This window comes from Zonotrichia leucophrys, chromosome 3 (genome assembly GCF_028769735.1).
Source record: "Zonotrichia leucophrys gambelii isolate GWCS_2022_RI chromosome 3, RI_Zleu_2.0, whole genome shotgun sequence".
NCBI lineage: Eukaryota > Metazoa > Chordata > Aves > Passeriformes > Passerellidae > Zonotrichia > Zonotrichia leucophrys.
In genome coordinates, this window is record NC_088172.1 from 35,778,370 (window position 1) to 35,806,260 (window position 27,891).

General features: G+C 41.6%; 1 protein-coding gene across 5 annotated transcripts; it reads left to right on the forward strand.

The window, feature by feature from the left end:
- On the forward strand, positions 1-26,331 carry UBXN2A (UBX domain protein 2A). 5 transcript variants are annotated; one of them, XM_064707795.1, is made up of 9 exons: positions 1-163; positions 5,018-5,273; positions 5,477-5,658; positions 11,122-11,175; positions 12,603-12,738; positions 14,555-14,664; positions 16,221-16,361; positions 21,087-21,251; positions 24,024-26,331. In XM_064707795.1, the coding sequence occupies exons 4-9, from the start codon at positions 11,135-11,137 to the stop codon at positions 24,310-24,312; spliced, it is 882 nt and encodes a 293-aa protein (XP_064563865.1). In that variant the 5' UTR covers positions 1-163; positions 5,018-5,273; positions 5,477-5,658; positions 11,122-11,134; the 3' UTR covers positions 24,313-26,331. The 5 variants fall into 5 exon arrangements, with proteins under 5 accessions (XP_064563865.1, XP_064563867.1, XP_064563869.1 ...); XM_064707797.1 differs by lacking the exons at positions 1-163; positions 5,018-5,273; positions 5,477-5,658 and adding an exon at positions 6,873-7,145; XM_064707799.1 differs by lacking the exons at positions 1-163; positions 5,018-5,273; positions 5,477-5,658 and adding an exon at positions 7,189-7,404.
- The last annotated feature ends 1,560 nt before the right edge of the window (positions 26,332-27,891 follow it).

A 27,891-nucleotide genomic window follows, 5' to 3' on the forward strand; every position in this document is an offset into this window, starting at 1 on the left:
GCACCCGGGTGGGAGCTCGGCCGCCCGTCCTGGGGGGCTGGAGCCGTCTCCTCTGCTCGCCCAGGGAGGCTCTTGCCAGGAACTGGCCGGACAGCTTGGGCGAACAGATCTCCCGAGGATGAGATCTCCATAATTCCCTGTGGAAAAGTCTTTTCACAGTCTGGTGAGCCTCATTTTTAAGAAATCGCCTTGCTATCCAGGCTATCGGGAGTGCGCCCTTGCTTCTCCCATCGCGCCAGCCACCGGCAGCGTCCCCTGTGTTTTGCCTCAACCTGCGCTTCATGTTCCTTGCTCGGTCCTTGGAAAGCTCATTTCTCCCCATTATCGCAGATGCAGGTCAGAGGGGCGAAGAATACAATGCATTATCCACACCGGATGCTTAAATGCTTTTCAAATTACTCACAAACTATAACCCTTCAGCCTATTCACTAACCCAATCCCTTCTCGCCGATGTAAGAATCATTCTCTCTCCACTTGTTGCCCTATACAGAACTTATAACAGTACCTGCACGTAAGCCCGGAAACCAAAAGCTTTGTGAAAGAAACGTAGCTGAGGAACACAAGCATACAGCTGTAGGTGACAAAGTCTCGACCTTTTAATTTTCACACTGACTGGTTTGGCACTGCTGGGCAAGTCATTTCAGTGCTTCTTACTTCTTTAACCAAAAAAAATAGTATCATGAAATTAGTGAGCACGTGATTCTGACTGTTAGGCTCAAGCAAGCTTTCTCAAAGTATTTTTACTGTTTAAAGATTGAAAGTGTGATAATCTTTTAGTAAAGAACAATAAATTTTAAAAACTATTATTCTGTTTTACTTGCACACTCCCACATCTTTCTCTTCAAGATTAGAGTCTGTAAAAGTATGGTAGAATGTGTGCTTAAAAATAGAAAATATGCAAAAATGACATCAGGCTTTATAATAAGAAAATCAGCTTTTTAAATATCAAAAAAAATACTGTGAATAGCAGCAAATTTTTAGTTTTATGAGATACTCCAAAATACAGTGCATTTCAGGATGGGAACTGTTATGTCTCATCTGACATTCTCTGTTTAGAGCTTGTAATCTATATTAACAAGAGTGCTTCATCTCCTGTCCCAGAATCTCCAGTGTCTTTCAAAATTAGAGTAGTTCTGCTCCATGAGATTGGTTTTGGTGGGTTTTATATCCTTTGTTTCTAAATTTATTTGTTCAAGGGTATGAAGGGATGTAGTAATTTCATACACTTGCAGGCTAAATGAGTATTTTAATTAAACGCCTACAAGGGGTTTTGTGAATGGTATTTGGAAATCACATCCTTTTAGCCTTCAAAAGAAGGAAACTGCAAGAGACTGCCCCTTACCAAACACCAGAAGATATGTTCAGTAAAAGTATCACGTCATATATATAATGATAAATAATAAACTTTAACATTTCTGTCCTGTAGTACCAATAGGCCATGAAACTCAATTACGGTTTTCAAATTCTGTTGGTCTAAAAACAAATGTTGATCTTCAAGTTTTTGTATTTGTCACAAAAATATCCCCATTTTGGGAAAACCAACAGATGAGTGGCCCAAAAAAGGGCCCAGGCTGCAGCAGTTACAGTGAATGTCATAACTCAGGATTGCAGTCATTGGCAGGGCTGTTTGGGAAGCTTGCATAACATCTGCTTGCAACATGCCTGATTCAAACCAGCACTCTTCCTCTCATGAACAGTGAAGACTTTTTAGAAGTAAAATAAACTTAGTCAATATGCAAGCAAACTGATTTTCCTGGGTGCCTGACCAGATCTGCTTGAAAGAACAGAAATTCCCCAACTCAAAAGCTATTTATTCAAATTTGCTAGATATTTATACCATAGTTATGTCCTGTTTTTGTTGGTTTTTTTTCTGTATGCGTTCTGATCTCATTCCTGTGAGCCATACCCAGAGAGCACTCTTTACGACGCCAAAGGGACTACTGTGGAGAGATTGATGTAGTTAAAAATCCCTGATCTCTGCTTTGAACATTTGTAGTGCTTCATTCTCATTATGTTAGCATGGTAGAAAACATGGAAAGACATGCTTCATTTTGGATGTTTACTCCCTGTGTTGCTTTTCACAGATGGTTTTATTTACAGGTTTCTTAGTTGTCTTGTTCCTCTTAGAAGGTGTGGCTGGTTATTTTGACTGAAATAGCTTATGGCTTTATAACTTCCATGTCAGCCTCATCACCATTTTTAGTACTGACAATATAAATAAATCAATCATAAGTTACAAGGTTTGCTTGGGTAGCTTTGATTGGATTTTTTTTTAATGCAGAGAACATGGTAACATGGGATTAATATTTTATATCACACATACTTAGAGATTTAAATGTGGTTTTACAATGAAAGATGAATTACTGTAGAAAGGGATTTAGAATAATTTCACTAATCCAATAATTTACTTGTTCCCATTTTTTCTATCTGTTGTTGGTTCAAGTGTCATATGAAGACAGAACTGCATTAGAAATCTTTTCAGACTCCCTTCAGCACTCTATGTGCAGGAAATGCTTGGGGGGAGAAAAAGTAAGAACTCTGAGTAGTGAGAGACAATGAAAAAATTAGGGGGAGAAGGACGGAAGATGGGTTCAGTCCACTATGTATTACATTAAAAAAAAAAAACTGTAGAGCCCATTCAGTTTCTATATTTGCAGTTTGGTCTTGCAGACTGATGTCTAAATGCTTCTACAAATAAATGCCATTGGGAAGGACCATATTTCAAATGGAACCAGTTTATAATGAATGCTGAAGCTTACAGCAGTATTCAATGCCCTTTTACTTCCACTTGTTCAGAAAAGAGATTAAGGGATCTGAAAAATGTATTAAGAAGAAGCCACACCATCTGCCAAGGCAGGTACGCCACTGGGAAATTGGAAAAATATGAAAAATTACTTGAGCAAAAGAGTCCCTTTCCATTAAAAAAGAGTTGGGGAATGAAGTCATACCAGGACATCATGATGTAAAAAGACTTTAAAAAATTACCCAGGATGGAAAACCTGGTTTGCTACGTGAATGATATTTAATGACGCAAGAAATATTTGGAAATGGAAGATTTTGTTGTCACATGTCCCTATTCTAACAGGAAATCAGGAATTACAACAAAAGAAAAAGTCCTTCCTCCCTTATTCAGAACTTCGGCAGAGTTTCTTTTTAGTAAGGACCAGAGGGCTCTATTCAGTGAATTACCATTTGCTTCAATCATAGGCAATTTACCAGAGATTACTTTGCAATATCTCTGAATAGCAGTAACATTCCAAAGAATGGAAATCAAATCATCTTTTCAGGCCTCTATTTATAAGCTCATATGTGTGCCTCTCAATCATGCTGTCAACTCCTCCTGGTTTCAGTTGAATCTTGAAATAAAAAAAGATTCACAAGAGATCTTGCTTTTGTAAATGCGCCCTAAGTTTTTTCCTGAGGGGCATATTAGGAAATTAAGATTGTGTGGTTACTCCTTTGAGAATTGTCCATTATGAAGAAAGGTCCATGGGATATAAGTTTGGAAACTTCAAACAAGCAGTGTCCAGGAATCAGGATTGGTACTACCTTGATCTGGAACAGAGAACACGATACAATCACTCCACATTGCCAACGTTTTGCTATGTTATTATAGAAGGCTCATTATTTGAAGACTACCACTGTCATTTAAAAATGGGTAATAGTTACGATTTCAAATTAAACACTTAATGTCCAGTGCCATTATCAGCACACCTATCTGAAGATTGTTTTCCACACTAGATAACATGAGTGCAACTTGAAGAGGAATCAGAGAGTAGGTTTCTTAGATAGCATTAAAAGGGAGTGGTAAAACTTCCCTCCTAATATTTCAAAATTATCTTGCCATCACATCTGGCCATTAGCTTCCATAATATTTTTCCTGTTGAGCTAAGGTCGCGGTAGATAGTTTTTCTAATAATAATAATTGTGTGAAACTCATAACCTGATGATATTGCAGCCAGGCATCTGCAGGGTCTGTTTTTCACTATCATTCAGGCTGTAAATTACTTCCATCTTGGACAAAAGTGGCAAATCATCTCACTTTGGTGCTTATAATCATTAATCATATGAAAGTAGCACTGCCAGCCTGTTACTATGCTGGGTGATGTATAGCTTTGTAGTAAAAACCAGACTCTGTCCTAAAATGCTCACAATAAAAATAGGCATTTATGAACACGTGTGTAGATAAGCTTCAGCACCATACAAATGCATAATGGCTTGATTAGGATCACATGGCAAGTCCATCAAAAACATTATTGGTTCATAAATCTCTCTAGTCCTCACACACAATCTTAGGTTTCCAAGTGTGGTTTTTTGTTACTGGTCCAAGAACAAGCTCATAAAGTACACCACCATGTCATCATTGTAGTTTCACTTAAAAGTGTCTTTGAAAATTCACCATACATTATTTCCAAATGTGTGTTATCTGGAACAAACAGTTGCTCAGGCTGCCTTGAATTTTTCATGGGCTTAAGCAATTCACACAAACTTTAAAATTGAAGCTATATTCAATTTTCTTGTGTATTTACAGTCCAAGAGTCCAGCAATGTGTGGATACTTCCTTCAATGCATGAGGATAATACCCTTGGCATGAAAGCTGATTCACCCATGAAACAATGACTTGCTTTTCCAGTGCATAGCTGACTTCCTAGAAACATCAGTTCCTTAAGCTACTCCCCTCTGTGTGGCAGCCTAGAAGGTTTAACATTCCTTCAAGGACCACTCATCCTATGCAGAGGAATGTGCTGTGTTAGTCAGTGGAATTGCCATTTACAGGATAACCAGACCCTGTTCTCCTATTTATTTTGCAGTCCCAGTTCCCTTACAATGTGCTCCTACTCTGTGTGCCCACACTTAGAAAAGGCTTCAGGCAACAGCTCCTCTCTCAAGTTAAGGTCAATCAATACTGCTGATGTTTAATTATAGGTAGCTGACAGTGTCCTCTGGCATAGGCTAACCTTGTTAAATATAAGGTTTAAAAATATCCCTTCAAAATTAATTTTCTGCTTGTTTTTAGATGCCCTGCGTGTGCTGGTTCTTCTGTGACCTTGACAGGTCTGGCGGTGACAGCTAAAACCCTGCTTTACTTTGTCAACACTGAGATTCACTCCTACATTATAAAACAAGTCTGGGGGTTGTCACTATCTTCCACGCCACTGCATCTGATCTCGTCTGACAAAGGGGCATGAGATGGTTGTATTCATCTCATGAATACCCTGTTAGAGGTTTTTCAGCAGACACAGTCTGGGCTGTTTGCTTCTATTCAGCACACGGTAAGAAAAGGACCATTTGCTTCTGTTCATCTAGTGTACTGCCAGAGAATAAGCTGTATTAAATGCAGAGTCTAAAAGGATTTTAGTGATGTCTTGATTGTAACACTCTAACTTGAAAATTTCCAGCTTTAAAGAAAATATATTTTACATTATACTAGAGTTGCAGATCTTTCTTAAGATTTCTTCCTATGCTTTGTCAACAGTTGGGCTCCTAAGGGAGGACAGCACTACTTAGAAGAGCTTTTAAGAAACCAAATTCACTAGGACACGGATTCCTATTGCAGTAGGTCAGCACGTCTCCAGCTGTACTCTGATTTCCAGTAATAGACCTAATCTTCTAAATCAATAAGTGATTGCAGCCAGAACACCTGCACCATTACACCAGGTAAGTCCAACCTCACCTCCTTTCTATGCTTACCTTTGGGTCGGTCAAATTGTTGCTGAAAGGGCCCTCAGGAAAGGGTTAAGCATATTAATGAACTTGTGTGTTTAATGAAACGGAGATAGTGTACTTAAAATACTGAAAGGAAATTTAAAACAGCCCAGCACTGCAAAACAACTTTATGATGTTTTAGCTCAGGGTTTTGTAAATTCCTTCTCTACAGTCATGATATCCATGGTTTAAGTTCTAAATATATAAAACCTGTTTAATAGAATCAGTAACACTTCTAACAAAGAAGTACCTTCTATTCTAAAATGTCAAAGTATTTTAAACACTAAACAAAACTAGGAAGAATAGAATCTCTGCAGTCAGTGTTTTGAAATATAAAACTCCATGTATTTTAACCGAAACAAAAGGCAAATTTCTTACTATCTTCCCTGAAGATTCATAAGTAGGAGCTCTAATTAGATCTCATCCAGTTAAAACTTAACAATTAATCCAAACTGTCTTCAAAAGGATCAGTGCATTGTGACGTGCATTATAAAGAGAAAGAAATTATAGCTGTCAAGTGTCAGATTTTACTTCTCTTACTCACCCATCACTGAACTTTGAGACTAAGCATCTTATTTTAATATTTCTGAGCAATGTGATTTTAATTGTTGTGATTAAGGGATTGCAGAAACGTGTCCCACGTGAAGACGACACTCAATGAAGTATTACCTCTGCTTTTAGAATTACCTTTGATCGCACTTGTAAATTCGCAGTGGATTTCCCATTAATTAGTGTGAATTAGATAGTTGTGGCTGTTCAGTTTAGGTTAGTTCTAAATGTTTTACAGTGCATCACTAATTATTGGGGGAGACAAAAACCCAACCCTTATTAAACAGCCCGCAGGTGCAAGGGATGCGTTCACCCTGCTCCGTGTGTGTTTCTAGGGGCTGGCAGCTTCTCCGCGCGTTGGCCTTGGATACTTGCATAGCTCCTGACACCACCACGGGACCTCCTCGTCCCGCAGACAGCGGCTTCTCCAAGGCCAAACACAGCGCAGGGAACTCAGCTCAATCCTTCTTCCCTCCCCGAGGATCCTATCCCATTTTCCCGTCCGATTCACCCTCGGGAGCTCAGCTTCCCAGACATCGCGCCGCTCTTTTGTCCTCGGTGCGAGGCCTCGGCTGAGCTCCTTTTCACAAGTGTCAACACTGGCCCGTAATTAGCGCTCGCCGCACAATGAGCCATTGCCGCTCTGCAAAGGGCTCGGCGTGCGGCTGCTCCCGCCGGGGCCGCGGGGCCGGCCAGGTGCCCAAACACAGGCACCGTTCCCCTCTCTTGGAGATGCCGCGGCTTGACAGACGGACAAGCAGACCGTGTCCTTTGTTCCGCAGTCGGGACAGAGCTGCCTTCGCAGTCTCAGGCTGGGCAAAGATATTTATCTCCGCTGTGCTGTGCCAGGTCCTGCCCGGGCAGCGGCGCGGGGGTTCCGGCTCGTAAAGGTGGGCCGCAAACACGCCAGCCCTCGCCTCTCCCCGGAGAACAGGGCAGGGCAGTTCAGGGCAATCCCCGGGGAAGCCGCGTTTCCCCCAGCGCGGCGGGTGCGGATCCTTACGGACACCCCTTCGCTCCCCCCGCGGTACCAGGGCGGAGCTCTGCCCGCCCCGCCCGGCGCCGCCGCGCCTGCGCCGCTCAAGGCGGGACACCGAGGAGTTCCGCGGCGGGCGGTCGGTCCCGGGCTGGGCGCTGCGGGACGGGCGGGTGAGTTCTCTGCGGGGACAGGCTGGGCAGGGGCGGCGCGTTCCGCAGAGCCGGCGCTCCCTCGGCTCCTGCCGGCGTTCGGACTTTGCCCGCGGCCGTCCCTGGGCGGGCGGGCTGAGCCTCCCCGCTGCCTCCGCCCTGCGGCTTCGCCCTGCTCCGAACCGGCCGCGTCCCGCAGCAGGAGCGACCCTCGGGGGGCCCGGCCTGGCCGCTCCCGGGGCGTTCCGCCTCCGCGTCCGCACCGTGCTATTGCCTCATCGCCTAAAAATACCTTCCGGCTGGTTTGGCAGCGGCGGGAGGCGCGGAGCGTGTGCCCGGCCTGGCTCTCGGGGTGCGGGTGAGTTCAGGTGTCGCAGCCGCGGGGTTGTCCCAAAATAGGTTCTTTGACCTGCTGTGCATGAGGCTAATCCGCACACAGAGCCGAGGTACTTGATTTGTTTGTAGTTCTGAGCATAAAGAAGGGCTGGGTGGTAAATCCACAAAGCCAGCGCGACTATCAAAACTTCTCACGCTTTATACGTGTTAGCAAGCATAGACTTTAATCTTCACTGGCTACAAGTTTGCCTAGTTCCCTTATTAGTGAGTATTCTGTCTTTATTGGTTAAATTATTCTCTTCCTTCTTATGCTAAGTAGCCTGCTTGCTCAGTCTTTCTCTTCTTTTAGGTAGGTGATTTTCTTGAGTTGGTGATCTATAAGTTGCTTGTCATGATTTTGCCCTGCCAGAATTACCTCTTACCCACTTGGAAGTGATTTCAGCACAGTTACTGAGCTGGCTTTATTAGTTTCTTATCGTGGAAGTTCTGCCCAATGCCCTTGTGGCCTGTAAATTGTGCATTCTTTGTGTCCATCGTCAGTGGTACATCCTTCTTCCCAAGCTTTGTTTAGCCTCCTCCCCTTTAGATCTGACAGTTGAAGCATGTCAAGTCCTAAACCTAAACAAGGCAATTCTACAGACAAGTAATTTATCTTTCTAACACCTGGACATGAAGGTTGGGGACAGGTTTCTTTCTGAGTGCACAGCTCCTTCCTCCGTTCCAGCTGGAGAGGAAGCATGAATGCTGTGGTTTGTACCTGAGCACATCAGTCACATTCAGGCCATTAGCTTTGATGCTCATCTCACTATTAATTTGTACTTGCTATTTCTCTGTAGCTTCCCAGCTCTCTGTGGCATGGTACACTGCAATTTTCAGCTGTAATTTCTGTGCTGTGCAGGGACAGACTGTGCTGTGCTATGGGCAGCTCTCAACTGGAGAATTTGTTCTGCCCAAGTTAGTAAGGGGTTAGCAGGCTTTCAGGGGAGGGGGCTGCTTGTGCTTCTGTGGGTATTTCTGCCCTTCACAGCAAGGACATCCTCACAGATAGATAGTTTCTGTTTTGTTTCTCTTGTGTTAAAATAACTGGAAGTGTGAGCTCAAAAGTATTGACCATAAAATTATTTGCCCGAAAAAGTATGCCTATTGAGGGCTGTCTGTTTGGAAATCCTGGCTGTGAAAGGCCATTGCTGGGTCAGTGGCCCATCTTGGTGGGGCTGGAAATCCCTGGGGCTGTGTGGGAATGGCCAGGAGTATCCTAACCCCAATTAATAGATGTAGCTGTGGTGGGCTGCTGGCATTTGCAGCTTCTTCCTATGTTTTAAATTTAGTTTCTGGAGGTGGTAGTTCAGTTCTGAGGTACTTTTTGCCACTGACGCAAAAATTACGTACCAAAATTCTTACCATTTCCAGCAGCAGCTAGGGATGTCTGTCAGAAGTTGGTGGGAGGAGGTGGTTTGCGCTGCCTGGGTTGACATGCTGAGCTAAAGTGCTTGCAGTGCGTTCTGATGGCTGTGTTCTAACAGCTTTTGGCCATAATAAACATCAATATGCTGTATACGATGATTCTTCACCTAGAGAGATTAGCACAAACATTTCTTCTCAGTGTAATTGCTGTTGTACTTTAGAAGGAACAGCAGCTTTTACAGCTGACCAGTTTTGAATACTATTCATGCACATTTGAGGCCAGCCTAATGTAGCCAAAGAGCTAATTTGAAGAGCTGCTTCATTGTGTCTGTTTCTTTTTAACAGCTCTGATGACAAGTCACAGAGGATCAACAAAAGCAGATGGCAGGAGGTGGCTCTTGTTGCTTTGGGGAGTAGCCTACTGGAGTGAAAGATTAGAAGATAAGCATATTAACATAAACCACAAAGAATTACTTTTGGCTAAACACTAAAAACCCCTACATGCCAGAGTGTTAAAACTGAATTTGAGAGAAGTTTGAAAAAATTATACTTTTTAAGCATTCTGGTTTCACTCTGCTCACTTGATACTGAGAGTTCTTTTTTTTTTTCCCAAGTGCACTAGGGAGTTCCAAGAGCAATAAATAGATATGCATATAACATCATCATGTACCAGCACAGGCTTGCCTGATAGATGTAGGGCTCTGGCAGAATATTTGTGGGGGGGGGGAAAAAGACTATACCTCATCTTGTGTGACATGTCGGAGGTGTGCAAAATACGTTTTGATTTAACATGTAACAGCACCAGTTAAATTTAATGTTGACTGGTTTGGGGTTTTTTTGGAGGCTTACATATTTTTCTACAGAATGTGTCTTTACATGGGTTTTAACTTTCAAGTTGAGAGAATACCAGTATTCAAGTACCAAGGAGAATTAGTACTGCATGTGGTGGGTTTTTTTGTGGTTTTTTTTTTTTTTTTTTAAATTTGTGCTGCAGTGGATGTTGTTTTTCCCTAAACTCCACATCTTATTAAAATGGATCTCAAAATCACGTAAAATTCATATTAGTGGTGTTGTGCACACTGCTTTGTTCAGGAGTGTGATGGTTATCACTGCTTAGTTTGATACCACACACAATGTCATAACTTAATCCTCAACCTGCCAGGAGCACGCCGTCATCTTTGTAAGCAGTGGTTGTCAGGGTTAACTCTCTGAGCACAGTTGCAACTGAAAATTTCTGGTCTCCTGTGGGTTTTTCCAATTTTAGTGATTTTATTTTTTAAGGGCGTTTTTGGGAGTTTCTGGCTTTTAGTGACTTACTGTGACTTTCTTCAGAGCATTCAAAAGTGACTGTAATGAGATCAGTGTGGGATTCTTCATTTCTTTTGACTCAGCAGACTAATCCTGTATCATATTTAGTACTTACAAATCCAAGATTTTCATGCCAGCTGACAGTAGGCCAGAAATGATAATTCACAGTTTCCGAATTGCTGTAACAATGTCTTGAGGTAAGGTAGGATGGGTAACCTGACAAATCTTGCCCCTTTAAGTAATGCACAGTTAAGGTGAAGGTCACTCAAATGCCTGCAGTGGCAGTGCAGTTTTTCTGCAACCATCTCATAATGCTCTGTAAAGTCAGGGAAGTTTTAAACCAACCCACTCAGAAAGGATTGTGATTTTTTTTTTTTTCCCCTCCCTTTACAGAAGTATGGGCATGTATTTTCACATCATATTATTGTGAAATGTATTTTGTTATTTATGAAAAAGTAACCTTGCTCCTGAACGTCTGGAACAGATGTGTGGTTCATGTGTCATTAAATTAGAAACTGCAGGAAAACAAAGAACCATCTGGAGACTTGGTGGGGGGCAAGGTTGAAGTTTCTGGTTCAATGTATTACCAACACAGGAAAAAATATAGAGTGCTTCAGCTACAAAAGGAGACAAAGTGTGATAGGCATTTTGTTTTGGTTTGGTTTTAAACGATTTTCTTTTTATAATTAGGGGAAGCACCAGAATGAAAGACATGGACAATATCAAAACTGTAAAGAAAGAATGGTAGGTGCCAGTTCTCCCTATTTTTTGTCTTCCTTTCCCATTTCTGTTTGTGTGTCCTGTCATTACTCTTCAAACTTTATGTTAAATTCTAAAATACAGTATTTTTACTGTGTTCATCTGTTCCACGTACACAGAAAGTTTTAGAAAAATCCTGTTGTTTTGCTGAAAGATTTTTCATATACCTGAAATGTTTCCTAGATGCAAGAAGCTGTGTAAATATTTTAATTTAAAATATTTAAAGGCAAGGCAGCCTTTCAAATTGCTAACTCACTGTGCAGCTCTGCATCTGATGTGGAGGTGTTTGCTCTTCCAGTTTTGTTTCTGAGGTAAAGCATAGTGAATACCTACATTAATGCTTCAAGTTTCTTTTGTTCTGTTAGGAAACTAAAATGTGGACAGCATACTTTTGAAATTTCTTCTTTAAAGTTATTGAGGTTTTCTTTTGTGTAAGATGTTAATCTCCAGGGATTCTTAGTGGTGCATAGGTGCATTGCAAACAATTCAATTTTATGCAAATGTATCTAATTAGCATTCCAGTAAGTATTGCTGCCCTTGAATTCAATGCAGAGTTTTATGTAAAATTGGATAATTTTTCAAGAGCTGGGATTTTTATTTTCTGAATTGCTGAAAATAGACTTTTCTGAATCTCCCTTAGGAGTAACTCCTGCAATGTTTATGAAAAGCTGCATTATCTTCTTACTATGCAAAGAACCTGTACTGAGATAATCATTCAGTTGCATATTTCTGCATTTTGATTGGTGAAAATCTTACAAACAGCTGTCACATATACAGTGTTCTATAAAAAGATGTGGTTGATGCATCTTTTTTAATATCCTGGCAGTCTCCAGAGGGTTGAAGGCTTCCATTGTATTTCTTCAGCATGCTCCAGTGGTGTTGAGTTACTTGAGTTTCCCTAATGCACATTCCAAAACAGTAATGGTGGTTCTGGGATGGTGCTAGGAATGGGCAAGTTTAAGGTGGGGTTGATGAGTAAATCCAAGGGCAATTTTCTTGGTTTTTTTTTTTTTTTAACTTATGGCAAAGGAGCCATATCACAGAATTGCTTTAAGGAAGGCATTTCATTGGTGAGCAGCTAGGTGTATGATGGTTAGAAGTCTGAATAATTTAACTTGCAGTCCTGGCTCTGATACCAAGTTTAGAAGCTTTGCATAGATTAGTTCATCTTTTTTGATGATGTTCTTTAGCTTGTGCTTTTGAAGTGCAAATTGTAGCAGTTAGAGATTGGTAAGAAGTTTATAGAGAAGGCACAATGCAAAGTTGACCTGATGTTTTATACTCAGTAAACTGAGTAAGGTGGGTGCAGCAGAGTGTGCCTTCTATACTTAGGTACTGAGATTCTGAGGTACCTACTTGTCTTCTAATGTGTCCTCTGAGGAGTCATTTATGCTTCTGTCTTTGTTCTGCAGGGTGTGTAAATCAGGAACCGATGATCAGATTTTGAACGGTACAGAACAAAACTGTGACTACTTTGTAGATAACCTTTTTGAAGAAGCTCAGAAGGTTGGTGCCATGTGTGTGCCCCCAACTACAGTCAAGAACCAGGTAGGCAGTGAAGAAAAAATAGTCATGTTTGTTATAACAGCACTCCAGCACTATTCTGGAGAACAGATACCGGAAGTCCTGTATCTGGGCTTCCAGATACAGTCTTTTCCATTCCATCAGTAAAAAAATACACACAGAATTCAGAAAGCTGTAGGAACAGCCTCCCATCTCCCAGTCAGCCAGGCCTTTGCTGCTGGGCTTTTGGCTCTCACTGCTTTATAGTTGGTTTAGAGTCATTCTAGAACTGATGCTGGCATTGGCTAATGCACTTCTGCTTTATTAGGAAGGAGTGAGGTGAGCAGGAGTTCAAGGAATGACAAGTACTGTTACATAAGAAGTTATTTAAGGAGCTGCAGCCTTTTTATGCAGAGGCATAGCCCAAATATTTTTCATTTGGTCTTATTCATATAATTATGATTGTAGTGGGATGTTCAGTGTGGGTTTGTATCTCAGTGATTCTGTCCTTTTCGTGTTTTTCTGTTACTCATCAGCGACTGGTAAGGGGAGGGAGAAAAGGCTATGTAGGACAAAGATGACAAGAAGAAATTTGGAGTGGGCATTGCTAGAAATTGTGTTCATAGATCCTTAATTGACCCTGGAAGAAATGAAATGTCAAGAGCAATATCTTAAATTGCAGTCCTAAAATAGTGTTCCATGGCATTAGTTGTGTCAATGCTTAAATGAGAAGTTGGTGTGGAATAATTAGTCCATGTTAAATTTGCATTCTGGCTCACTGTAGAAGAACCTTCCCAAAATTAGAACTCTTTCCATATGCATTGGTGCCATGAGACACAAGAGTTTTTGATGGAATCTAATCTTGCTGAGTGCTGTCTGCTTCTTTTGACAGATCACCCAGTGGAAAGACAAGGAATTCTATATAGCAGTTTGCACATGCTGTTTATTTATGTAGCAATCACCTAACAAGTCAAACTGGGAAAAAACAAAACCAACAAACTTGTCAGGTGCTATCAAGCCTCATTCAAACTCATTTTCAGCTGAGGTGAATTCTGCATTTGTGCCCTCATCTGTGGCCAAGTATCTGCCAAGGCAATGTTATTGCAGGGATCAAACCTCGATAACCAAATACTTCCTTAAATGCCATAGTGAATTAATATGAAAATACAATCTCAAATATTCATGTATAGTTGGAGAGATTTCAATAAACATTGCAATGGCTGCAGGTTGGAGTAGTGGATGATTTCTGGCAAAGTTAAGGAATTACTGAGAATTTATTTTTTCATTCTCCTAACCACCAAGGTTTTGAATACGCCCGGGAATTCTAGGGTAATATAAGTATATGACTGTCTGAAAGTAAAGTTTCTGACAGTTGCTTCATTTCCCGAGTGAAAGGCTTCTGCATGCATAATCTCAATGCCTTTACTTTGAGAAAATCCTCCTGAATGATTGGAACAAGGCTTTACCCTAATAAGTCCCCAGCTGGACTATTCTGGCCTTGGTGTTCCAACACCAGGCTTGTATGCTCTCAAATTAGCTCTTGAAGAGTTGCAGCTGGCTGGGATAGTCCAGCTATTTTATTTTTTTTTCCTCTGCTGAATTAAAGGAGTGTTCTTGATCTAGGAAGCCAAAATGATTGGGGGAAGGTTTGTTTATAACCCTGATTGACACAAGATACTTAGAAATGTCACTTAGCCCTTGCAGTTGCTGTGCCTGTTGGCACGGGGCCAAGGCAGATTACAGTGAGCCTGCTCTCAGTATTTTTAGTCCATGAAGTGGATGATTTATAATCACAGGGTATGTGTGTATACCAAGCTTCTTTTTCATCAGTGTTATGATGAGAATTGTTCTTCCTCTGTAGGTTGATGTAATCATTAAACTTTGGAAAAACGGGTTTACGGTAAATGACGGCGAACTTCGGAGCTACGCTGATGTTGCAAACCAGCAGTTCTTGGAGTCCATTAAAAAGGGGTAAGTGAGTTTTGTGTTCTTAACCAGCCTGAGTTAATGTGCTTTGGGCAGCACTTAGCTTATGCTCTAAATTTTTTACGTGGCTTTGCTGCACTGCAGTGTCCCTGTAGGAGCACAGGCCCTGCCAGTCTTGTTCCTGCAGTGCTAATGGCTGTTGGAACATCAACAGGTTTAACACAGCTCTCAGTGGCAGTAGTTGTACAGTTGCTGATGAATAGATAAAAGCCAGTGTTGGCAGGGGGCACAGCAGGTGCACAATGAAATAAAGAATAAATCAGTGCCCAATAAGAGCTGCAGATCAAATGGTATTTTGACTAATGAACTCAGTGCAAAAGGGGTTGAGCATTTCTGGTTTTATGGTCTTTTTGTTGATGAAAAGCCTTAAATGGGCACAGATGTTCTATGTATCATCAAGCAACTCTGATCAGTCTTAAATTTCTGACATTTTTCCAAGTACAAACTTGCTGTTGTGTATATATAACAATCTTACATAAATTCCTGTGTTAATAGCCATCTTACATTTTTCCCTTATTAAAAGTTTACGTGCTGTCCTGATTTCTGCTACTGTTTGCAGTTGTTGCTTTAAAAAAGGAGTTTGACCATACTAACCAGTGTTATTTTGAGCCTTTAATTTGTAGTCTGTTTCCTCACCCTGTACAAATGGAGAGAAGAATATAATTTTATGGATAATGTAATTTAATACCTCCTTATCAAGCATGTTAAATTACTAAGCATTATATTTTTCTTTTCCATATTTTGCTAGGCCACGAAAAATACTAATTTTACACTGTTTCTCCTGTATGTCTGTCACCTGTGTTGTAATAGCAATTAACTGCACTGTTTAAAGCCCTTTGTGTGCATTCATCAAAAGTTTGCCACTTTTATTCCACTGTTTGCCTGTGAAGATGCTAATTATGAGATGGTTTCTGCATAATCATTGATGGTGGAGAAGCATTCAGTACAGCCTCTGTGCCAGCTGAGCCCCACCACCCAAAATTGTACTGTCTGCCTCAGAGCTCAGAGACAAAGGCATTGTTGTATTCTGCTTCATGCAATTAAAGCATTACCAAGGTGATGTTACTGCACTAAAGAGTGGAGCTGTTAGTGATGATATCATTTTTAGAAGCTGAGATCTGTGTTTGTCATTAAATACATTGTGTGTAAACTCAGTTCTTCCTCTTTAAAAGCCTTTTTCCTTTTTTTTTCCTATGGAGAAAAAATAATTGAGCCCTTCGCAGCAGTGTATGGCAACACTGAACTTCCTACACATTATTTGTTTAGAGTGGTAACTGCTGAGTAAATTTGAACATCATTCAACAACTTGCATCATAGGGGTTTTTATAATTATATACTTTCTAGTTAATTTGCTATTCAGGAACTTGAAGTTATTTGTATGCTATGCATTTAACCTAACTCTTAGTAAATACTTGTGAAGATGTTTTTTAAAAGCATCATCCTTGAAGGGCCAAATGCTTAACAGGTATTAATCATTGGTCTATTTTGTGTACTGAAAACAGCATAGTACTTTTTTTTGACCTTTTGTTTTTTTTCTAAAGGGAACTGCCTTTTGAGCTGCAAAAAGTGTTTGATAAGGAGGAGGTGGAAGTGAAAGTGGAAGATAAAAAGGATAAGGTGTATTTGTCATCGAAAAAGCCAGTGTTTCATCCCTTTTCTGGACATGGTTACAGATTAGGAAGGTGAGTAGGCTGCTGTGATCTATGACTGAGTAGCTGAAGGGAACTATACTTGTGGTGAAGGATCAAAATTCAGGTGGCAAGCAATCTTTGGAGTTTTCTAGTCTAAACTCCTGCTCAAAACAGGGTCATCTGTGGAGACAGATGAGGTTACTTAGGCTTTTATCCAATTGGGTCTTGAAATCCCATAAGAGCAGAGGCTGTGCAGTGGCTGTGCAGCCTTGAGTGCTGTACTGTCCTTATGGGAAAGAATGTTTTCCTTATATCCTGCCTGAATGCCTCTCATTAAAATTTCTGTCCACCATAATGAGCATCACCTCCTCCTGCAGACCCTGGCAGGCTGCTTTTATGTGCCCCACAACGACCACCATCTCTTCCACAGACTGAGCAAGCTGCTCTCCTCCAGCATCTGCTGACAGTGTGAGTGCTCCATCCTGCAGGCATCTTGGTGTCTCTCCATGAAGCTTGGGGGATAATTGGCTCCCACAATCCACTGGACGTGTTGCTGTGTTGATACAGCCAGGAAGCTCTTGGCTTTCTTTGTTCAAGGTCTCAATATTAGCAGAATTGTTTCCAGCTGAAATGCTGTCACTCTTCTATTCCATGATTTTAGAGAAAATAATCTCTTTTTAAGCTGTATTAGCCATAATTTGAGAAGAGGGGGGAGTATGACAATCCCATAAAGAGAACCAAAGAAGTAAGAGGTTATTTTGCATTCTCTTAAAATTGTTCAGTAATTAATCATGCATGTATTGCAGTAAGGCATTTTAGCATTCTACAGTGATCCGTGTCTTTTTTGTAGTTGGAGTGTGTCAGCTGCTCATGCCAGTGCTGAAACTGGACTTGATTTACAACCAAACAACTATTGTCTTTTGGAAGGCTGTTGTAGGGCAACGCGCCAGGAGTTCATTTATTTGATCCCTGTGATTTTTGCTTACTCCAGCCACATTATCTGTTTGACATATCCCTGTCATGCAAGACTTGTGTGCCTACCGAAGCAGGCTTTGGCCTAGGGACCAGGACATGTTCAGTGACCAGGTGGCACTGCTGAGTGACCTGCAGGCTGGAGTTCCTACGCTGTGGTGCAGCCTTAGGTGAACAGCTTCTTTCAATTAAGTGGGAAGGGCTTGGCTGCTAAGGCCCAGAGCTTGTGCTGAGGGAAAGCCTGACCTGGGCAGGAACAGCTGAGGCAGGGGAAGATGATAATGTGCAGAGCAAAAGACCGATAAAGGTAAAGGGTGAGTGGTTCCAGGCTGACTCAGAGAAACAAGTATCTGTTTTATGAGTTTCACCTGTTTCTGTAGTACAGACCATTGAGTAGATACAATGGGAAACCCTTCCCTTGAGAGATAGGTGAGATGCTGGAAGATTTGCTTTTGGTGGCATGGAAATCCTGAGCAAACGGGGGTCAGAATTTAACCTTGTTATATCTACAAGTAGAGCTGTTCATAACAAAACCAAAAAGATCTTCAGTGTGTTGGGTTTCTGCTGCTAAGCAGTGCTAAATGCTAGGTTGTTCAGTCACTTCTTGTGCTCTGCCATGCCTACAGCAAGTAATGATCTTGCTTCCCAGCAGGCAAGTTAGGTTTCAGAAACATGCTAATCTGTAAATTTCGGTTCACTGGTCTTGTACACTGAGATATTCTGCAACTTGCTCAGCATTTTTTATTTTTTTCTTACTCTTCTTTGTCTATTCTGCGCTGTGCTATCAAAGCCTTTTCCTTAAAAACAAGTAGATATTAGTGCTGATGTTAGAACCATGAGCCATAAGTATTCCTACTCCATAAAGTAGTGCTCACTTTCTGCTGTTGATAAATGTCCATTGCATGAATACACCACACTTGCAGCAGAAAAGCTTTGTGGGGCAGCGACAGAGCTGACTGAGACCTGGAACAAGTTTTGAGCTATAGAACTCCTTTTCTACAGTTGCATTCATGTGATTAGTCAGAAATGAGAGAGACAAATGACTGAAGAGTTTACTTTAGCTTATAGCTCACCTAAACCTTTTATAAGCAAATAAACTTATAAAATTAATCTTGTATATTTTGTCAAGTCTTTCCAGGTGGAGCGATTTTGTAATGGATGAACCATTTTGAATTGGTCTGTTGACTAGTTCTCAAAACTTTAGTTGGAGGATCTGGAAATAACATATATGTTGATGTAGCTCAGACAAGCTTGATCCTCTGCCTTTTTGTTCTACAGGAGAAATAAGTAAGACATATCAAAATTTTCCAATGTGCCTTATGAACCTGTGTAACTAATGGGTATGCTCTGTTTTATCTATCACTGTCCAGCTGAATTTCATAGTTTGGGATTTATGACTGGATTTTCAACCCCACTTTTCTATTGAGCTGATCTATGCATCTCCGAGACAGCCTCAGAAACATGTTAATTAAACTATTGACTGAAATCCCTTGTAGCAAAGCAAGCTTGCTCTGTAACCTCATTAGGCTGAGGCATTGTGTGTCAAGCTGCCTAACCATCAGTCAGGGTAAGGCATGACACCTAACTGCTGGGCTTTTTCTTGTCAGAAAATTGACAGGATGCTCTTAGGTCTCTTTAATCTCTAGTTTACATCTTCTGTTGATAATCTTATAAAAGAATAAGCCTTAAAAGGAATTACAATGCTTCGATCTCAGGCTAATACGAATTAGATTCTTGGGTTTTGGCTTTAGTCAAAATTCCCACCACTAGATGGCTTTATCTGTCAGTTCTGCAAGAGAAAAGTTTTTACATACAGAAGTGCTTCAGAACTTGGTGAATACAGATGCTCTAACTTTCTCTTAAAGCTTCATTTAACGTGCTGGCTTCAGTCTCACACACGCTTGCTATCGAAAGAATCACCTCCAGTGCCTGCTGCCTATGGAGATGTGACTGTGAAGGAGGTTGGTTTGGGAATGACACCAAAATCGGTGTCCTTCAAGGCAATTGTCTGAGCTACAGCTGAGACTGATGTAGCCCAGCCCAGCCTGAGCCAGACACCACAGCTGGACACATCTGCAGCCTCTGCTGTCCTGGAGGCAGCTCACTCACAGGAGTTCTGCAGTGTCTGAACCAGCAGCTGAGCAGCAAGAGCTGGGCATGGCTGGACTGAAGTATGACTTGAAATCTTTTTTTTTTCTCTGCTTGCAAAACTGTTTAACATTATCTTGCTGGTACTCAAGCTTTTATTCCTGATCTGGAAGGCAATTAAGTTTTATTTCGTATTGAGGTCAAGCATGAACAGAAGCTGTTTATGAGGCAGGTGGGTGCTAGTACATCACCTGTACTAGTAATGCCAGAATATTTTACAGATGTGCCTCTTGTAGTTTGTTGGTGCCAAGTCCTTGTGCCCCAGCTGATTTATGTGTAATGCAAAACAGTTCTATAACTTTTACCTGTCTCCAGTCACAGTGAACATCTCTTATTGCTCACTTGGAAATGAGATTTCTTGATTCTCATTCTTTTTGCTGTTTCTGTGGAAGATACAAAGAAAGTGCCTCTGCTGGCCAATAACCTAGAAGTTAGGGCAGCACTTAAATGGGCAATAAAAGTTTTGAAATAGCTCTGACTGAACTTGCACTTAAGACTCCAGCTTTATTAGCCTGAACATATTAAGTCTTTAGCTAATAATAAATTAGCTTTGACATTTCTGCCTTATGAATAAACTAATACAGGTACAAGAATGTAAGAAAGGGGTTTGTCTGCAAAGCAGGTGTGCAACATAGTTACAACTGTTACTCTGTGGACTTCAGTTACTCCCTTTTCTCTCAAGAAGCTGTAACTCAACCAATTTTCTGTGCCAAGAGAGCTTTTCTGCAAACTGCCATGTAGTGCTCATGTAGTCTGTGACCACAGCTGAGCTCAGAGGAGAAACTCCTTTAAATCACTGCTATTGTTCTGCAAGCAAACATCTGGTTATACTCACGGGAGCTGAGAATGTGCCCATTGGATCAGGCCCAGTGAGGATTTAAGCTGTACATGCTGAACAAGCTTAGTCATGAAAGAAGCACTAAGCTCTAGGCATTTCTTCAGCATAACATTTTTTGCCAGCAGTTTTTTTGTTTGTATTTTAAGACTATGCACTTGGACTGAGGTTGATGTATTCTGTTAAGTCATTTTATGAATCTTTGCCCCTGTGGTTTGGTCAGCTGTGGAAAATGCCTTAGGAAAAAAAAATCCAACTGCTGTGTGCATCAGTCTGGGTTTTTCACATTAAGTCAATTTTTCTGATAGATGCGTAATTCTTCTAAGCTGAGATAGATGATGCTGGAGTCTAAATCAAGGCTAACAACATTCAGTTAAATTGAATTACTGTAATCACATTACCCTGAAAATTAACTTTGAGTATGCAAATTCAATACTCAACCCCCTTTAAATTTCACCTGTGTGATTTGAGTGCAAAAATGCATGAGGAATCTTCAGACAGTTTTGTCTCTTGTATATTCATACTTAATCCTCTGATATTTAAAGCTCCTTTCCATCTTATAAAAATGTTAAACACAAGCAAATTGAAATTCTTTAGCATGTTTTAGTTTGTAAGTGAAAATAATGGCATACATGTAGGAAATAAATAAGGAAGAAAGAAAAAAGCTGATATTTATGTTAGTGTTCCTGTATTTGTTAAAATAAAAAGTCATCAGCACATTCTGCTATGGGGCAGAAAGCTCCAGAAGCAGAGGTCTGGGGGGATGTTTGAGCTTTAATGTGAATACAGAAGCCATAACCTCATGTGACTTTTCTTTTCAGTGCTACTCCAAAGATAATCTCTAAAGTGAGAGACGATCATCCAGGACCTGATGACAAAAGACACCTGCCTTTAGTACCCTTGAATGATTTGGAGCCTATCACCAATGTCCAGATCTGGTTAGCTGATGGGGAAAGGATAATTCAGAAATTCAATGTTTCTCACAGGTAGGATTTATTTAACCACTCTCATATATATTTGCATCTGAATTATATAACTTAATGCCTGTACATTTAAATCTTTAATTTTTATGACTAGTCTGCCTCCTCAGTTCACTTAGCATTGGACTGCTCTTCAGTTGTATTTGGAAAATCTTTGAAAATTTGAGAAACCTTTTAGCTGACAAGCAAGCATAAGAGAAATGTGAACTGTGAAAAGTCAGGTTATAACTGAGTGTAAAGGAAAATCTGAGGAAACTGTAGGAGTTCTTTGTAGATTAGTGGAAGTTAAGGTGTACATGTTGCTCATTACTAGAATAAATGGCTTTTAACAGGATAGATCTCTCACAAAACAAATACATCTGGAACAAATGGCATAGTAAAAAGCCTGCTGGTCATTGGGCATAGGCAGCACCACATGTGAGAGCTGGAGAAAGGGACTTAAAGTTAAGCCAGAGAAACCTCTGGGGAGGGCTGGAGTTGGTGCACTGGGCAGGGAGGTTCATCCCCTGCATGTCAACATGGACAGAATAGAATGCACACAGTATGTTTAATTCTTAATTAATAAAATTTCTAGTTCCCAAAGACGCTTAGAAATGAGGATAATGTCAGAAGGTGTCAGCACAGCACATATATGCAGGGGCTTTGAGAAAGTGAAATTAACACCTTACCATTAAATTGCAGAGCTACTGTCTTTAGAGACCTTTCTCAGTTCTGAATCTGAGAAGTCACTGGAGTACTGTACAGTTATGTCATGTGGAAAGGATATGTTGCCTGTGCTTCTCTGTGAAGCAGTTTAAAGGTATTACAGATTTAATACAACCCAGGCTGCTGTCAAGATAAACTCTGTATGTCCGTGGCTGGTCAGAAGGAAAGCTCAGCTCTTGAAGGTTAATGACTGTAGTGTTTTCTTTGACTTGTACTAATTTATTACTGTTAGCAGCCTGATCTATAAACTGAAACACTGTTGTGATGTACTGCTGAAGAGTAAATTGCTATTTTAATTATCAATACTTCATTGAAGGGCTTCATATCTCAATTATTCCAGGTCCCACACACTTAAGTATATTTAGAAGCTTTTTGTCTTCATAGTAAATAACCATTTGAACAGCTGCTAAGTGTTTTTGAGAGAAAAAAAACATCTGAGATAAGCAGAAAAACAGCTTTCCTGGTGTAATGCTCTTTTTGAAATACTGTGCAGCAAATATTCTATCATAACATAGCCCCTTGCCACAAGACCAGCACATTTGTGCTGTACACAGTACTTGTGTATAGCCTGATAAGAACCAGAGGGAAATCCTTTTAGAGCAATACCCTTAAGAATGATGATTGCATACACAGCACTCCTTTCAGTGCACAAGACAGCTATTTGTTAACTAAGGTATAGATTAATAGTATGTAACACATATGTAGCATATTACCCAGTGTCTGGGTAAATTGATGACTTAAAGCTCTTGGCAGTTAGATTGTGTAGGTGCTGGCTTAGATGTGAGTTGATTACTGGTGAAAGATGGGAGCAGAAGCACAGGAAGCATTGTAGTGCTGCACTGTGGGGAATTTAGACATGAGAGTGCAGCAGCTAGGAGAGCAGAACTGTAGGAACAGCACACAGAGCTGTCTCCTGGATTGAGCTGTGCCCCCTCTTCGGCACTTACTATGTTTGGAGCATCAAGTATGGAGCCTGAAAGGAACTTGTTCACCCAGAAGCAGAGAGCTTGTGGCTAATTGCCTGAGCTGCTCTTAGAACCCAATGAAATTTGATATAATGCATGTAGACACCTGTAAATGTCCAACCAGAAATTTAGTCCTGCTTGAGGTTTTTCAGGCTCTTGACTTACAAGACCAAGCAGTGTCTCTGTGTTGAGGTCTGTTGCACAGGAATCAGTTTTTGTTTTGCTGGCTGTACTGGGGAGTGTGGCTAAGGCTTGGAAAATCTCAGGCATCTGTACTGCTAAAATGTTAGGATAGCATTGCCCCAAGCCAGCCAGCACTTCCTCACTCAATACCTAACCATCCATGGCTCAGCTGTTAGCTCAGGTCGTGGACCATTCCCAGGAGACAGTAAACCTCATGGGAGACCCTGTGCATCGGGGAGAGGAAGGATGAATTAGGAATTTGCCAGCAGCCAGTCTGCCAGTTGGCCTCAAAACCAGAGAATGGACATTGATACTATGTTACTTTTATTCATACAGATGTATCTTCTCATCTTCATTTTCTAATTAAATGAGTCGATCCTGATTCTTCACAGCAAAACTTGTGTCTTGCTCAGCTGTTGCAAGGCTCTTCACAGATTGAGTCTGTAGTGAGTTCACCATGCCCCTGCTTTGGGAGGATGAGACCATGCTTAGACCTAGTCAATGTATCAGCTGTCCGAATACTTTTTGCAAAGCCTTTATCTTAATTTTTCTTGTGGCTCTGCCACATGAACCACACACTGGAGGCATCTTTATTCTAGCTCTTGGCTACAGAACCCTCAGGTCAGAGCTCCACCAGCTGGTTAGGAAATGGTAGGTGTGTGTAACTACCATCTGAGCCACAATGGTGCAAATTTGAGTGCTCAGAATAAGCTACTCATGCTTGGGACTACCCAGAGCATGCAGACCTTGGTCCTTGCCTCCCATTTCGGGATACCACCTCGTGTATTGCTGCAGTTCTGTGCTGTCAGACATTGCATGCAGTGGTGTTGCATTCCTGTCCCATGGTGGCTGTGTGTGTTATGCACGTGTGTGGGGACTGCAGTGCCAAAACTCTAACACTAAGTTTTTCTTTCTCTCTTCTCAGAATCAGCCATGTCAGAGACTTCATAACAAAGTATCAAGGGTCTGAGGGAAGTGTTCCCTTCACACTGACCACTTCCCTGCCTTTTCGAGAGCTGCAGGACGAGACACTCACGCTTGAAGAAGCAAAGTTGCAAAACGCCGTTGTTGTTCAGAGACTTCGGAAAACAACTGAACCTTTCAGACTCTTGGTGATAAAAGCACCTGACAACGACTACAAAAGTGCTGCTACACCTAATGGACAACTCAAGAATGAGCAAAAAAATGCTATCAATAGTACACGATCAAATTAGCTTTATAACTGACCAAAAATTATCTGCAGGGTGAACTAGGCAAAACCAAAAATGTAACCAGCAATATGTGGATGCCCTCACATCCTCATGCACTGTGCTCTTAGAGAGCAGAATGGGTGCTGTGCTGTCGTCTGCTATAATAGAGGTATTTTCAGCTACATTGGGTAGTCAGAGCCTGGCTGTCTAATGTAGCAGAGCTAACTGTACAGCAGATCATCCTTAGAATTTCCTTAGGTAAAAGCTTCTTAGTATTTAATAAGTGGGTCTAGGTGGAACAGTTCTCTGAGACTTAACTACTGATAGCACCTTTTAAGGAAAAATAGTATTTATTTTTGCACTTTGGACTAAAGTGAAACATTTCACTTACATCGTAGTGTAAACTGCTGCAGTTTGCATTCTTCTCACAGTAACTCTTTGACAACCAGTACTGCAAGCAAGCTCACATTTGAACTCTACCTTGAAAATCTTCAGGATATAACTTTTGTCACAAGATCTGCAGTGTAATAATGTTCTGTCAAGTTTCCGCATGGTGGTAGGTGCGTGTGTGAGAAGATACAAACGAGATAGTTTGGTGCATACTGCATATGAAGTGCCTCAAAGTAAGCTCTGAAGGAATTGTTCTTATCAATGGTTGAAGTGGTTTCTGCTTCTTTTGCGCCGCTATGGGTGTCTTGCAGATCAGGTGATGTTAAACTACCTAGCTCATCAGCATGGGGACCCACTTGTAGCTTTGTCACACAGAAACTTCAGCTGTTTTGGCTATCACCAAGTAGGAGTAGTAGTTGAGAGGGACACAGTTGTTTTTGTACTGTTTGTCTGCCTCTGTCCTGAACTGCCCAGCTGATGGAGACACTAATTGCATGTGGCCAGGTTTCAAAGCTGTTGAAAATCCTTACTTGAAAACTGACATTTTTCTCTCCACTTTGCCCCATTTCCATCCAAATCTTTTATTTCGCTGTTCATGTACTTGAGGAATAAAGTTTGTAGCCAACTATTCCATGTTTTGCTAAAAGAGAAAACAACGGAAAGACTTAATATTTTGTACCGTGTTTACTAAGCCTGTGGGTTTGTGAATGGAACTAAAATCTCCAGGTAAGACATATCCCAGGATCTTCAGCAAGTCCTGGCTCCTCTGTGCTACCTCTGCCAAAGAATGGTTGTTGGGGCTGTACTTCTTCTGTGTGGTTAAGTGAAAGTTGGGTTTGGGTTTTCCTGGTTTTGTTCTAAATAGAAAAGTACTTATTTGGGGCAACTTTTATTCTAAAAAGTAGTGAGACTTCAGAGTAGAGATGTACTCTCCTTCCTTCCCAGGGATATATATAAAACTGGTTTGCTTCAGCATCTCTCATGGTGTGTTTGAAATGAAAGTCAACTGGGCAAATATCTATTTAGTGTCCTCAGAAAAGAACTCTCTGGAAGCTATGCCTTTAAAAAATTGAAAAGACAAACCGTGTACAGACACAGCTCCAATCCTCAGTAACCAGAGCTTCCTGAACAGGGAATTTTAATCAGTGCTTTTAAATTTATCTTAGTATAAAACATAGTATTAGAAAAGCACATGTGGTTGATTGTGAGTTTGGCTGTTCTATCTAAAAGGCTCATGAAATGTCAAAAGTAACAGTGTACTACTATTCATGCATTTGCAGCACAAAAATTGGAAGAAATAAATAGTGTAAGTTTGAAATTGAAGGGGGGAGTGTAAAATTCTGAAGTGGGTAAATTTTGCTTGCTGTCCATTGGAAGGAGCAGTAAGTTTTGTATTTCAACGTTGATTCATGTCTGCTACCAGCATTTTAAGAGATTGGACAGTGAGGTGCTTGACTAAAACCAGCTGTCTGACTGCAGCTTTGGTGTACTTGAGAGTGCATTTGCAGTTTGAAAGTGTTATGATCTTAATTACAAAATGAGAGAAAATCTTTGGGAAGTCTGAAGTGATGCCGGCTGCATTAATCCCATGCTAGATTAGAAACTGTCTTTATTTAAAGGGAACAAACTGTAATTAAATATCTTATTTCCTAATTTGGAGAAAATCTTTGGAATTAATAGAAGACTTTCCTAAATCTAATTGGTTTTGGTTTAGCTACCTGTATGTCTGTAGATAGCAATTGTGCCTTGGTCAAACGACAGCATAAATGGCTTGATCAGTGCTAGAATATGTGAAACACACAAATACCATCAGTTATTCATTGTTTCTTCACAAGCCTTTGCTATTTTGACTAAAGCCTTGCCTGAAGATATTTTACGTTAAAACTGAAACAGCCAAGAGAAGAACAGCAAAAAGAAATGTTTTCTTTAGTTTTCCCTTTATGAAGAAACATGCAAATGCAGGAAGAAAGTGTTTAATGTGTTATGAAGACAGTGTGTAAAGACAAAACAACCTAAATGTTGAATTTGAATGTTAGATGCATACCTTGTATTTAGCTAGGTACTGGCCAGTCTGTCTCTGTTTTGAACCTCATCTGACATCAGCCTCTAGAGACCCCCTTCAGAGAGTTTTCAATAGGGTGTATTAGGGCCACAATCTCAGTTTTTTGTTAAAGGTTTGGTTTTTAGAAAATCCTTTAATATCCTGTTCGGAATTTTGCGAATATGCTGTAATTATTCTTACCGAACGAGGCTGCACAGGATTTTAGTCAGTAGTTCATGGCATGGTTTGCGGTGCCTGCCCAGTACCCACCAGGTGACCCTGTCAGGAGCAGAGTCCTTTGAATCAGTGACACCAAAAAGCCCTGGGTGTAGAGATTGATAAGTCATCGTCTCCCCAAGACAAGCTAGTCACAAGTCCTGTTGGCTTCATTAAACCCTCTTCTCTTAGGCTACCTCACTGTTGAAAGGATTCATACTTCAAAATGCAATTTGTATTTCCTCTGATGCAGGGCATGCATGCAAGAGCACTTTCCCAGGGGCAGGGTGGTAGTGAACTGGTGTATCCTAGATAAGAGTGTTGGCTCGGGGGCAGCAGAATCACAGAATCAATGAGGTTGAGGTTGCAAAAGATCTCTGAGATCATCGCGTCCGACTTCGGGCTGATCACCACCTTGTCAACCGGACCATGGCACCGAGAGCCACATCCAGTCTTTTCCTTCAACAGCTCCAGCGCCGGTGCCTCCACCGCCTCCCTGGCAGCCCCTGGCCGTCTCTATCCACCCTAAGGGCAGAATTAGCAGCCGGTGTCCCGGCTCAAGGGCGGCTGCTGTGTGATGACAGCGTTCTGTCCTGCGTGGTTCTACATCCCTGCACGTCGGGAAACCGCGCATCTTTTCAAGGGGCACAGGAGGCGTTTTGGGGCTGGATGAAAACAGCCTCGGCCCCCTCCAGCCCCGGTCCCCGTCCTTGAGCCCCTGGAGCTGTGGCCGCCGGGAGCTGCACCGCTCCTCTCCCCGCGGAGGGACCGAGGGCGCGGGCTGTGGGGCTCGGGGGGGCGGGGGATCCCCGTCCCGGGCCGTGAGGGCAGCGCCGACGCCTTCGCCCCCCCAGGGCTCTGGGAGAGGGCGGCGAGGACACCGCCCGCTGTCCCTGGGCCCCGCTCCCCGCCCCGCCCCGGGCGCGCAGGTGTCGCTCGGGGTGGGATGTCCGCGG